General features: G+C 55.0%; 4 protein-coding genes across 4 annotated transcripts; 2 read left to right on the top strand and 2 right to left on the bottom strand.

Annotated features, from left to right (window-relative positions):
- On the top strand, window positions 1-2,119 carry SODALDRAFT_271334 (cysteine proteinase; the record flags this gene model as incomplete). Its single annotated transcript, XM_028607767.1, has 4 exons — window positions 1-90; window positions 201-287; window positions 397-448; window positions 885-2,119. 4 exons carry the CDS (start codon window positions 1-3, stop codon window positions 2,117-2,119), a joined length of 1,464 nt encoding a protein of 487 aa, XP_028468867.1.
- A 782-nt stretch (window positions 2,120-2,901) lies between these two features.
- Window positions 2,902-4,262, bottom strand: SODALDRAFT_349145 (hypothetical protein; the record flags this gene model as incomplete). The annotated part of the gene is made up of 1 exon (XM_028613410.1): window positions 2,902-4,262. Exon 1 carries the CDS (start codon window positions 4,066-4,068, stop codon window positions 2,905-2,907), a length of 1,164 nt encoding a protein of 387 aa, XP_028468866.1. The 5' UTR covers window positions 4,069-4,262.
- Window positions 4,263-6,527: 2,265 nt separating this feature from the next.
- SODALDRAFT_322271 (hypothetical protein) lies at window positions 6,528-7,391 on the top strand (the record flags this gene model as incomplete). The annotated part of the gene is made up of 2 exons (XM_028609703.1): window positions 6,528-7,021; window positions 7,151-7,391. 2 exons carry the CDS (start codon window positions 6,528-6,530, stop codon window positions 7,389-7,391), a joined length of 735 nt encoding a protein of 244 aa, XP_028468865.1.
- Window positions 7,392-8,758: 1,367 nt separating this feature from the next.
- SODALDRAFT_357084 (kinase-like protein) lies at window positions 8,759-12,532 on the bottom strand (the record flags this gene model as incomplete). The annotated part of the gene is made up of 10 exons (XM_028613970.1): window positions 8,759-9,148; window positions 9,261-10,831; window positions 10,878-10,924; window positions 10,967-11,034; window positions 11,124-11,185; window positions 11,218-11,512; window positions 11,602-11,788; window positions 12,006-12,060; window positions 12,308-12,352; window positions 12,442-12,532. 10 exons carry the CDS (start codon window positions 12,530-12,532, stop codon window positions 8,759-8,761), a joined length of 2,811 nt encoding a protein of 936 aa, XP_028468864.1.
- Between the last annotated feature and the right edge of the window lie 229 nt (window positions 12,533-12,761).

Below are 12,761 nucleotides of genomic sequence, written 5' to 3'. Positions count from 1 at the left end.
ATGACGGGCGACCCCAGTTCCGAACCTGCTGTCCAGGATGAAGTTGCCGCTCAGCATTGTGCCGCCGAACGTTACGAACCAGTGCTTGAGGTAAGCTGAGCGATTTTTCATACCTGCCAGCCTACGTCGTCTCCCTTCTGACATTCCGAGCCATTTGTCAACACGGGCTTTGCTAACCTATGCCAAATGAACAAAAACAGGGGCCCTTGGTGGGACACAAGCTGAGCAGCGATGTCATCACCGCTGAGTACGCGAAAGCAGACCCCGTCTACGTTGAGAAGACAGTTGTAAGCTCGCTCCCTTTTCCTGTTACATCTTTCCCCGTCGTGCCCCGTGCAATGGCTAACCGAGTTGACGCTTTGCTTTTATTCCCTCCTCCTGTAGAATCTACCTCAGACCTATTCTCATTTTCGACCAATCCAAGGTGACGGTAACTGTGGCTGGAGAGGTGAGTGTCGGTCATGATTTATGTTCTGTCTTACATATGACATCCCCGTCACATTTGGCAAACGCCCTTCTACTCCGTATACCCCGCATCTCCATCTTCCACTCCCGTTCCCGCTGCCATAGCATTGGCACCTGTACTACAGAATGGGCTGCGATGACTAGGTATCCGGGAATGGAATAATCCCCGAGCCCTATATTGTGCATCGGCAAAACAAAACGATAAGTCGGTCGCGATGAACTTGTGAAGGCGATGAGACGCCATTCCCATTTCACGTGCAGCCCCTTGTCGTTTCCTTTTTGTGAAAAAAGAAAATGAATGCAAAAAAGGAAAGAAAGAGAAAGAAAAGGACCGGGAGGAACGGAGAAGGGGGAAAATCCCCCCCAACGCATTCACCAAGTTTGGCAACCGAAGACAGAATGCTGATATAGTTCCATAGCGATCGCTTTCAGTTACTTTGAACATCTTGTGCTTGCCAGCGATCCGGATAAGCTTCTTCAGGAAATCGCCCGTCTTACAAGCCTCAACAACTACATTTCCAATGTTGGTGGATACGACTTCACCTTGTTCGAGGACATGGTCCAAGAAACCGTGACCTTGCTCAAGGAGGTGGCCCAGCTCTCAGGCGAACCCCTTGCAGCCATGGATCACCTGCTCAAACGTTTCAATGACCCCGAATGTGCGAACGGCATCATCTACCATATGCGACTTCTTGCTGGCTCCTGGCTCAAGGGCAACGTCGCCGAGTACGAACCCTTCTTCGTCGGTGACGGCGGTCTCCATCACTGGTGCCACGTCAACATCGAATCCCCCAACCGGGAGATCGATCATGTCGGCATCACCTTGCTCACCGCCATCCTCCTTAAGCCCGCCGGCTTCGTCCTTGAAATCGCCTATCTCGACCGGACCCCCGGGACCCAAGCCAACGTCTACCGTTTCCCCGAGGAAGCCACTGGACAAGATGCGGACAACCTGGGTCCCATAATCTACCTGCTGTTCCGACCTGACCACTATGACATCCTCTATAAGGCCTTGCCCGAAGAGGTGCCCCTCTCGCGCACAGCTGGAGCCGTACCAGTATCAGATCCTTCACCTCCACCTGGTGCTGGAAATTTGCAGGTGAACCTAGTTACCTTCGCCCACCAACACCACCAAATTATCAGTGCCCCGCCTTCCCTGCGTGACTTTTCGATAGTTGATTACACCGAGCTGGCTCGGCTTCCCGGCTCTGGCGGCCCGCCTTCCGTCATATCCTCATCCGTGGCCGCCCCGGCGGCACCCTCTCCGATGCACAATGCATTCAGCGTCTCGCCTCAGAGTCCCTGGTTGATGGACCCCTTTCCCGAGTCTGGCATCCCACAGGCGATAGCGTCTCAGCCGCAACCGCTGCCGCCGGCTGTGTCAACCCAGGCGCTTCCTCATCCTCCACCACAACCCCTCGCCCCCGCGGCGCAAGCGAATCCGACTAAGACGGGCCAGACGGTCGACTACCAGCTGCGTTTCAGCTCGCAGTGCTTCCACCTCAAAAACTCCCCGGTGGAACGGTCCCTGTTGAGTCAGAACTCGTTTCCCGAACCAGGCTTCACCACAACCATGTTCAAGAACAGCCACTTCAACAAAGCGCATTACAACAACCCGCAGTTCCACCCGGAGCAATGGACACCGGACGACTAAGCGCTGGAGGGGGAGGAATGCAGCAACAACAAGAAGCCTAGGCTCAAATCTATTCACTAAATAACACAACCGCCGGGAAGGGTGTGGACAGTGCGAAGAGCGTTGGATGACATCAGGCTGATGTCCAGCCTGGTTATGAAGATAGGCCCCAGAATGGTGACGGGTGGTTTGGCCAGGTCCAGGTCCAGTGTCTGGCGGATCGCCTTTTATCGGTCTATCTTTTAGATCTCTCGACAGATCTCGGTGGTTCACGCGAAAGAGTGGCATATCGTTTCGTCGGGAGAAGGGTGCACATGGTAGTAATATTTGAGGGATCGGAACTTTGTGGCTTCGGGCCCGAGTGAGAACAGCTGATGTCGCTCAGCGGCGTGGAACATGACATCGTGTACTATGTGCGGAAACCGAGATGAAACAGATGGGTATGGTGCGACCATGACTGAATAATACACAAGATTTATCTTAGAACCGTCCCATTAGATTCTCAGCCTTACCTTGGGCTGCAGTGTATAAAGGCGGTAATAATGACGACACACCGACGGTTTCTCCAAGAGATGAACACGTATGTCATCGCAGAGCAAGCATGCAGTGAGGTGCGCAATCGCGTTTGTATGCAGTGGCCCGAGAGGATGTAGATCATCATATCGGAGGGGATTCTCGACTCGTCCTCTGATGCATTGCCGTTGCCGTCCTGCATTAAAGCGCCTTGCGGTTGCAGCCAACAGGACAGAGCAAGAGAAAAGAGGGAGGAAGACTCGATCGGTTTTATTTATTGTGGCACACCGGTCTCAAGATGCAGCAGTGGTGATGATGGATTCGACATCGACCGTAGTGGAGCGGACCCGCCCGTCCAGGCCGATGCGGCTGGACAGTTCAGCGGCCCAGCGGCGCGCCATGTCCTCGGCGAAGGCGGCGGCGATGCCACTTGGGGCGGCGGCGGCGGTGGTGGTGGTGGTGGTGGTGGTGGCGGCGGCGGGCGAAGCGGCGGCAGCGACGGCAGCAGCCCAGCGGCCCGGGGCGATTAGGTCGCGCACGCTGGCGACGCCCTTCCCGTCGAGACCGCAGGGCACGAAGCGGGCCCAGGGGTTGACGGAGTCGGGGCCGCGGGTGGCGACGTCGAGGTTCAGGGCGGTGCCGAGGCCGGTGACGTGGCGGCGGAGGTGGACGCCTAGGGCGGCGATCTTGCGGTCTGTGGTTAGGTCTGCTGGTGTGGGTGCCGCTGTTGCATCTGTTGCATCTACGCCGGCGGCGGGGTTGCCGTTTTCTTTGTCGCGTGCATGTTGTTCGCTTCCTCGACGGACCCAGACGCCCGGGTCGGCTTCGGAGAGGTGGGTTTGGATGCCGAGGTGCGGGTGGGCGAGGAGCAGGGCGCGGGTGGTTTGTTCGAGGAGGCGGGCGTAGCAGCGGACTCTGAAGTTTGTGTGGAGGGGGCTGCGGAGGTCCAGGATGGGCCAGAGGACGATTTGGCCGGGGCCGTGGTAGGTGGTTAGGCCGCCGCGGTCTGTTTCGAGGACGAGGGGGATGTAGTCTTTTGTTCCTGGTTCTTCTGCTGGCGCGGAGGGGTCTGTCCCCATGGTGTTGGGGAGGGGGACGCGCAGGGGCTGGCGGAGACGGGAGGCCTGGGTGGGCGATATGGGTGTCTGGCGGCGGCCGAGGGTGTAGGTTGGGGACGGGGTGAAGGAGAGGAGTACGGGGGACGGGGCGGAGGTCGTCGGAGAGGTGGTGGCGGCAGCTTTATAGGACAGGAATATCTGGCGAATCTGGGATTGGATCTCGGAGGCAACGGCGTAGGGAGGGAACGGGTCTTGGGAGGAAGAAAGGTGGATGTGGTTTAAGAAGACGGCGGGGGATGCGTCATGTTGGATGAGGTCGACGACGCGGGTGCAGTTCGAGAAACATCGCCGAGCGAGGTTGAGGTGACGGGGATGTAGGCGATGGGGCAGGGCACGCATTGGGCCGGGCGGTAGAGGAGAGAGATGTTGTGGGGGAGATATTCGGAGCTACCTTGTGGAAGGAAATGGGCGGTATTCGGATGTTGTGAGTTGTGATAATGGAGGGTCCATGTCGGACCCGATTTCCGGTCATGGGAGACGGAGACTCTATCGGGCCGGTCGATCTCTTATTACATAAGCCTGCGATCTTGGTGCTTACAAAGCAAAAAAAAAACAAGTAATTACTTGATTAGTACGAAGTAGTTCCCTGGAGCTGACAATAAGCAGTAAGAACCTTATTCTTAAGGATAAAATTCTCCGAAAAATTCATACTGAGCTCGGTACATATACATCTCTTGGCGAAATAGGGCAGGGAAAAACACTTAGGGCGAGGTTCTAACGTGGTAGCCGCTCAGGGGAGGTTTTCAGCGGTGACACGGTGGGCTGTTAACCGGGGCCTCCCAGGTCACGAATAGCACTGGCGGCCCTTCCCCTTTCCTTGTATATCCCTCAGCTGAGCTTGACGGGATGTGTTCCGATCGAATGACAAGCCCGCATTTATTATACAAGGTACAACTCGTAGAAAGAAAAGAAAAGAAGCTCGGGAGCGAACGATTTTGCCATCTGGGCATGGCGTCATGTATGTACACGTATGTGCTACACTAGTGTAGTGCTGTAGGACTTTGCCACAGCCGAGTGAAACGGTGCGTCTCCCAAGACCGCTTACTGATTAGTGCTAAGAAACGCGCGTCTCAGTCGAGAGGAGGGATGTTCGCATGCGGTCGAAGCGTGCGTTATGACGGCCGTTGTTGGTGCAGCATTGGTAAAAAGGTTACTGAGTTGGGTAATGAATTGTACGAAGCAATAATCCCAACTCAATATGAGGGATGACGTATCTTGATGGGCTGAACCGTTGGGTTTTTAGCTGCTAATAATGACCGGCTGGTAGTCTCTGGATAGCTGAAGTAATTTGGACGGAAACGTTGTCCAGCTCTCCTTGGTTCAGCTCTCGGCCTGCTCGATCTCGACATTGTCACAAGGAAGAAAAAAAGAAGCGGGCTAATAAGATGAATATGAATCGGAACTCACATCACTCAAGGGCCGCCTACTATTGGTCATTTCGAGCTCGTCCGTCTCTCTTAAAAGAAAGAAAAGAAAGAAAAAGGGAAAGAAAAAGGAAAAGAAAAAGAAAAAGAAAAAGCGAGTAATTGGAGGGTCCAAGTGGCATCGCTGATTGGTACACCATCTGCAGTGTGTCGTCATGTGCCGTCCCCATAAAAATGGGTACCTCGGTAGCTTCGGTGCACGCACCGATTACACTGTATCGCATGGATGGACGTAATGGACGTAATAATGGGCGGCCTTTGGCTGCTTTTTCCTTCCTCTCCACTTCTTCTCCCCATCCCTCCCCCATCCCCATCCCCCAAAAGCCCCCCAGCCTTCACACCGTCGTGGCACTACAGCATCAATCATTACAACGTACATATTCGGCTGCCATGGACGGTCTGCTACCGAATTTCCATCTCCGGGTTCCATACTGGTAATTAATTGGTGACTACGACTTGACCCAACGACCGTCGTCCACAAACCGAGACCGAACCCGACAGCGAAAGCGAAAGCGAAACCCACATCCACCGAACTCACCAGACATACCAAACATAGACGATCATCCCTCCGTCACCACCTCAATAGCTTCATCGACTCTTGCGGTGCCTGTCAATTCCTTCTCTTTTTTTAACCCGCATTCTACTTCTTTCTAATCATCTTTTCTAAACAACTCTACGATAATTCTTAACCACTAATACGCCATCATCTGCCTCTTTCGCGCAGATTATCCTCCCTGAAGGTGAGTAAACCCATACTCAACAGGTTACCGTTCCCATCTGTCTCCTTTCCATCAACCTGGTTCTTCACCCAAGACGGGACGACCGTCCTATTTTGTTGCTTTTTTTCCGGCATCCCGACATCCCTCTTCAATCCGTTCAGCTATAAGCACCGATCGAATTGAATCGCGCGGTCGGTGAAACAACTCAGCGCCAATGTCTCGGTCGTTTGCCAACCCGTACACCCCACCCGCCCAGCCACATACACACACACATACCATACATTAGCCAACACGAAAGACCTCCCAACCCGACTACCTGTTACCTGCCTGAGCCCTGTCATTCTGCCGCCCTTGTCATCACCTACACCGTTAACTCCTTTTGCTTGCCTCACCGCTTTCACTCTCGCGTCACCCGGCTGGAGTCATTCCCGCTAATATTTCCATGGTAGAGTCAGCACCCACTCGAAAGAACAACGCATACTTTCTTGCCGCCCCGGGCCGTCCTTCTTTCTTTCTATCAACCTCGCTACTAGCCCACCAGCTGCTAGCTCCCCACGAGAGAAGTCGGCACTCGCACTCTCCTACTCCTGATAAAACCCCGAACCCGAACCGAACATCACGACACTTCCAGCGATAGAGCACAAATACCACCGCAATGACCGCAAGGCCCATCATCGCAGGCCTCGGCCTCCTTCTCCTCTCAACCACCCTGCTCTTCCTCTTCTTCGTCATCCTCTCCGGCGTCCGCGACCACACGCCCCTCAACCAAACCTACTTCCTAGAAGCCGACACCTCCGGCATCACCGGCGCCCGGGACACCTCGCGATGGACCTACTTCTACGTCTGCAATGAGCGCAACGTCGACTGCTGGGGCGCCTGGCCCGCCCCTGCCTTCGGCTGGGCCTGGCACGCCAACCCCGACAACGTCCCCGACGGCCTGTCCGGCTCCCACGGCGGCGACACCACCAGCCATTCCTACTTCTACATGTGGCGCTTCAGCTGGGTCTTCTACATGATTGCCCTCTTCTTCGTCGCTCTTGCCTGGTTCAGCTCCTTCCTTGCCTGCTTCGGCCGTCTGGGCTCTGCCGTTGCCGCTCTCCTCTCTTCCATCGGCCTCCTGTTCCTTACCATTGCAGTTTCTCTCATGACGTATGTTTCCCCCTTGTTCTTCCGTGTCCTCTCCCTTGCCTCCTCCCTGGACACGCAACATGATGTGATCTTCCCTATAAAAAAATTCAAAAAATAACAATAAACTAACCTCGGTCTCTCCCTTCACAGTGCCACCTTCGTCCAGGCTCGAGACGCCTTCCGTGCCGCCGGCCGCGACGCCCACCTCGGTCCCTACGCCTTCGGCTTCAGCTGGGCCTCCTGGGCCGCCCTCCTCATCGCCACCGTGCTCTTCTGCATCGGCATCCGCGGCCGCGACGAGGGCCGCGGCTGGGGTCGCCGGAGCAAGAGCACCCGCTCCCGCCGCTCCCACGACCTTGGCAACCACCGCGTGAAGGACGACTACTCGTAGGTCGAGGAGTTGTTCTCCGCGTGTCGGCGCCAGCTCGACGAAAAGAAGCAGCAGCAGCAGCAACAGCAGCAACAACAACAACAGGAACAACAACAGGAACAGTCGCCAGCAACGATTGAAAAAGGAATGGGTTCTTTCCGCCACAACAACGACGGATCGAAGTAATACATCTTGTTGGTACGAAGAGCAGAGGGGGAACCCCCAAAAGAAAGCTATGAAAAGCGACCGGGAGAGGAACAAGGGTATACTGGAACGCAGGAGGGAGGTTAATTGGTTGGGCGCGACAACATTTACGACCCAGGCAAATATGAGTGACGGATTTCCAGGACTAAAAATAAGCAATGAAAGGCGTGCACAGTAATTGCCGAAACATGATGGACTTTGGTATCACTTTACCGGGAGCAAAGGAAGAAAGGGAAGACAATATTATGCCTCGGGAAAACGGCGTTTCATCGCAAAATGAGACACACCATCTTTCACAAAAACGTAATGAGACAAACGTGTTCCTACATCCGTCCGATTTCCCTCACCGTGACGAGACTGGTGAGACTCGTTGGTCCGTACTCTGAATCGGCCTGGATAATTCACTCTATTCCAATGCTACCTAGGTATAAAAGCAGGGAGGCCAGCGAGTTGAGCTCCGCGATCCCGCACAGAAAGGTGACGTCTTGTCATCACTCATAAGGCTTTGGCTAATTCAAAATGTCGACCAACATAATACGAAGAGTTCGCGCAGGACAACCTCGTCCATATGATATTGTCTGGTCTATCCAGTCCTTTCGCTCCCATGAACGCTACATCAAAGAAGTCATGCGAGTCTCATCATTCATTTCTGTTATGTACTTTCTCCTTCAGTTCTCTCTTCTCCCTTCGTCCTGCCCCCGCCGTCGTGCCCGCTGTCCGCGTCAGCCCATTGATGGACGATGCAAGTCTAGTGGAAACCCGCTGAATTTCATGAGAGCCCTAAACGCCAGGAATAAAAACAACATGTCGCACCCATAGCGTGTACCCGCCCAAGTCGTCCTCAGTGTTCGGCAGCCCCATGGTCGCGGTGCGTTGCGGTGCGTTGCGGTCCGGTCCGGTCCAGTTCCAACCGCATATACGAATCTTTTCACGTTCCCAGGAATGCAATGACGGTTGGAAAACAATGATCCAAAGACGTCGGGGTACGAGAAGCCAACAGGAGCCTGACTCCGGGAGCCGGTTGATTCACATCCCGTTGCATGGGAATGTCTCTTCGTCCTGCGTGTAGAACTTGCCTCAGGGATTCCCTTAAGGCAACTTCCAGCTTGCTCGTGAAATTTTGGTTCGGTATCGTGGTCTTGTGCGACGACCATGGCTGTAACTGATTTTCCCCTCGCGCCACTTTACATGGCCGCAGCTGGACTAACCGCCGCAGGACTGACATCAAACGGTGCGGCATGCAATGCCGGCCTTTGCGGGGCACCATCGGAGACGCCTTTCGCCTTGCGCTCAAGGATCATTTTGACCCAATCGGCTACTTCCTCGTCCTCTGTCCCGTGATTGAGATGCATTTTACCCACCGCGTCGGCGACAGCATCAGATTCGTCGCCTTCCTCCACCTCTTCTGTGATTGTCTCAAACTTGGACAGATGAGCAATCCAGGGGTGCTGGAGGAGCATGGCGTACGTGGGGCGCTCCTTGGGCACTTTGTTCAGACACCGCGTGACGAAGTCGCGTGCCATGTCAGAGTAGTTGTCTGCGGGAAGGTCTGGTGGGTCGCCCTCGACGATGGCCTGGGAAAAAGAAGTCAGCTAAAATACAACAAAGTCGGGAACAAGGCCATCCTGGGCATCAGGGATCGGGCCGGGTTGGTGCGTATGATAAAGGGCACGGAAAAACACTCACACTTAACTGGCTGAAAATGGTCGACGATACCTCCGGCGGATAGGGGTACCGTCCCATGGCGCACTCGATGATGGTCAGACCCAAACTCCAAATATCGCTCTGCACGCTATAGGTGCCGTCCGCACCGGCCGCCATGCCACCCCCAGATATCCGCTCCGGAGCCATGTAGCTTTGGCAGCCAATGTTTGTCTTGGCCATGCTGGCCACAAGGTTGCCGCTGACGCCGAAATCACAAATCTTGATCTGACCACGCGTGTTGACAAGGATGTTGGTAGGCTTGACGTCGCGATGAATGATGCTGTGGTCATCCTTGAGCGACTTGAGGCCCAGAATCGTTGAGTGGGAGATCTTCTTGAGGACATTTTCGGGAACACCGCCGGCGTAGAGCTTGTCGATGGAGCCGCCGTCCATGTACTCGATGCACATGTATACGGCGCCCTCTTGGAAGAAGGCACCGTAAAAGTCAATGATATAGGGTGAAACGCACTGATGCAGGATGACGAGCTCCCGCAGGATCGTGGTAAACTTGGTCTCTTCCAGCTCGAGCCTGATCTCCTTCATGGCCATGATGGTGCCACTGGACCCATTGTCTCGCGTAGTGATTGGGTAGATGGGTGAACCCTCCTTTGCGCCCTGGCCGCCCACACCCTGGTTGGTTAATGGGTCGGTGGCGGAATGACGGAGGCCCGCAGGCCTCTTGAAACCGGTTAGCCCGGCTCCGAAGCGCGGCTTGCGCGGTTTCGCGTGTTTAACCTTAAAGACGGTGCCATAGTTTCCTTTCCCGAGCTCGTCCAGAACCTCCACCTCGTCAAGCGATATGCGGAAGGTCTGCCCGCTGGCGAAGTCGACCCCGGAGCCGGTAATAGTCGCAGTGCCGCCGAAGGTGATCCAGCCCTTCTCCGAGTCGATGTACTTCTTGAAGTCGTTCATCTTGGACCCTTTGTTCTCACCGCCGGCGGAGCCGTCCCCACCGTCGCCACTAGGTGCAGGACCGCCACCCATGTCGGACAGACTCATCTTGGGCTTTCTCCTGCTGGAGAGACTGGCCGGGATGGAAGGAGCAGAGCGGGGCATATTGCCAGGGACAGGTCGTGCGAGCCCAGGGGGGACACCACCAGGCAGTCGCATATTCGAGGGAAGGCCGCCGACGGGCGAACCAGAGGATGCGGGCGAAACAGGAGTGTTGGCAGGGTTGGGAGGATGCTCAGTGGGGGCGGCAGATCTGCCCATGCGCTGGGCGTGAAGTGCGCGAGCCCTGGCCATGACATCGTTGACGGGACCGTTTCCCATCATGGAGACGGCGGCAGGAGGCGGGCGCCGGGCATTGCTCAATATGCCGAGCGGTGTGGACGTGGGGTTCATGCTTGGAGGATCGGAGACGGGCCGCAGAGATGGCACCTTCTTGTGGTCGGCAGCCGTCTCGGTAGGTGTACCTGCGTCAGACGAGTCGATGGAACCCGGGGTATCTGGACTGCTCAAGGCATCATAGGGGCCAGCCAGCTCGTCCGGAGTGGCCGGGAAGGAGTCGGGAGAGTTGAGACCCGACATTGTAAAGCAGACCGTGATGAGTTCTCGAGACAATAATCAGAGTGGGAGATAGTCGGAGGGTAGATGAACGGGCCTCGCAGGTTGCGATGGTAATTGATAGAGCGCCTCGCGCTCGGCTGGTAAGTTTTGGCAGTTGGACGATGATAAGTATAAGTCACCATGTGGGGAAATGGGAGCTCGATATGGATTGTTCCAGCAACAGGATATGGCACAGCGTGCGAAGCTGCTAACGACGAGAAGGAGAAATACCGTGGAGGGTTGTGGCGGCCGTGTGGTCTTAAAGCGAGGTTAGATGTACGCTAGCGATCGTGGCACAGGGAAGGTCGAGGCGGACCGGAAAGAGGAGACAAGCGCCGCAGCGAGCCGATACAAAGAGACTGCAGAGTGCAAAAAGCAGCCTGTGACTGACCGTTGTGGTTTGCGACGACAGAGTCCGGACAAGGCCGACTTCTTCTCCTGCCCGGGGTCGGCTCGAGGCCCGGTTCCGATGTGGGGAGGAACAACGGGAATACGCAGTCGATCAGTTCGCAGTTTGAATTGTCGGAGTGAAGTAGGAGGGGCTGTCGATGTATCGTTTGTTTTCCAGCCCGTTCGTAAAAAGGAGAAAGCGAGGACAACAGCGCCAGAACGGCAAGCCAGTGAGCCCAAGAGCTGCGACTAGAGCAGCCGAGTCTAGTGAGAATAGAAGGGAGTAAGAACAGGGCCTGAAAGTTTGCGGGAGCTGCGGATTTATTTATTTATTTATTTTCCTGGGGGGAAGGCGGAGGGAGTCGGTAAAGGGAACTATAGGAACTGGGTTCAGCGACCAGGCCCAAATAGGCCCAGCCCGGTAGAAAGCCTTGTACCTGAACCGACCTGGCGTGGCGCGGCGTAGGTCGCGGATTCGAACGAATATCGTAGTGACCACTAGCACGAGAGCAAAGTGGATTGACCGAATCGATGCGATTATCTCTTCCCAAGAAGGGCCTTTGGTTTGCCGACTGAGAGCCCAAAGAAGCAGAATATCTGACGTATCAAGGACTTGGAGGGATGAAGAATATTATTACCGGGAGGGGAAGAAGAAGAAGAAGAAGAAGAAGAAGAGAAGAAGCAGAATAGGAGGAAGGTGGCGGATAGGAAGCGGTGATAAGAGAGGGAGGGGGAGAGAATCGAGGATGTTGGATGAAGACGGCAGACGAGCAAGAGAAGAAAGCATACCCGGGTAGCTCTTGCAGTGCAGATTTTGGGAGTTGCACCTGCACTTGCTCCTGCACTTGCACCGATTCAAGTGTTACGAGATATTCGAATACGTACTTCACACCCTGCTTCGCGTCAAGGTATATCTCCCCGCCAATCAAACGACCTATATCCATAAGGTACACGACGCACTGTAAATTCTACCTTTCGAGAGCATCGAAAAAAAGCGAAAGAGGGGAAACGATGGCGAAAGGAGGGGTTCGCCCGACGTTTCACAGATTCACATGTACGTATTCGTAGGTACTCTACTCCGTACTCCGTACTGGACAAGGATTGGTCCAGGTGGCGTCGGGTACAGGTGTGGGTCGCTTGCCCAAGCCACAGGATGTGGGTCATCGAGGTTGCCTCAGTGTAAGGTAAGGTACCTTAAGTGGGTAATTACCTAGGTACTTGGTACAACCGCTGTTCGAGAAAACGCCATAAGGTGCGGTGATGGTCTTCAAAGCCTCTCTCTCGGGTTCAACACCGGGATTTCGAGTTTTCTCCATTCAGGTTCCAAATTCCATGGAATGGAATTCCCCGTAATCCGGGAACACCGCCCGTTATTCAAGGCTAACCACGCCGAAATATTCCACCTAATAGTAATAGAGCCAGGTACGAAGTCTGTATTGCTAAAGTTGTGCCCCTTCATGCCCCCTGGATATCAAGTACATACATGTGTACTTCGTAGTACCCTCTACTGTACGTCCTGCTCCGTACCTTAGGTATCACGGCACA

Source organism: Sodiomyces alkalinus, assembly GCF_003711515.1.
Source record: "Sodiomyces alkalinus F11 unplaced genomic scaffold SODALscaffold_2, whole genome shotgun sequence".
Lineage (NCBI taxonomy): Eukaryota > Fungi > Ascomycota > Sordariomycetes > Glomerellales > Plectosphaerellaceae > Sodiomyces > Sodiomyces alkalinus.
The sequence above is the reverse complement of the archived record's forward strand: the minus strand, read 5'-3'. Positions and strand labels throughout refer to the sequence as shown.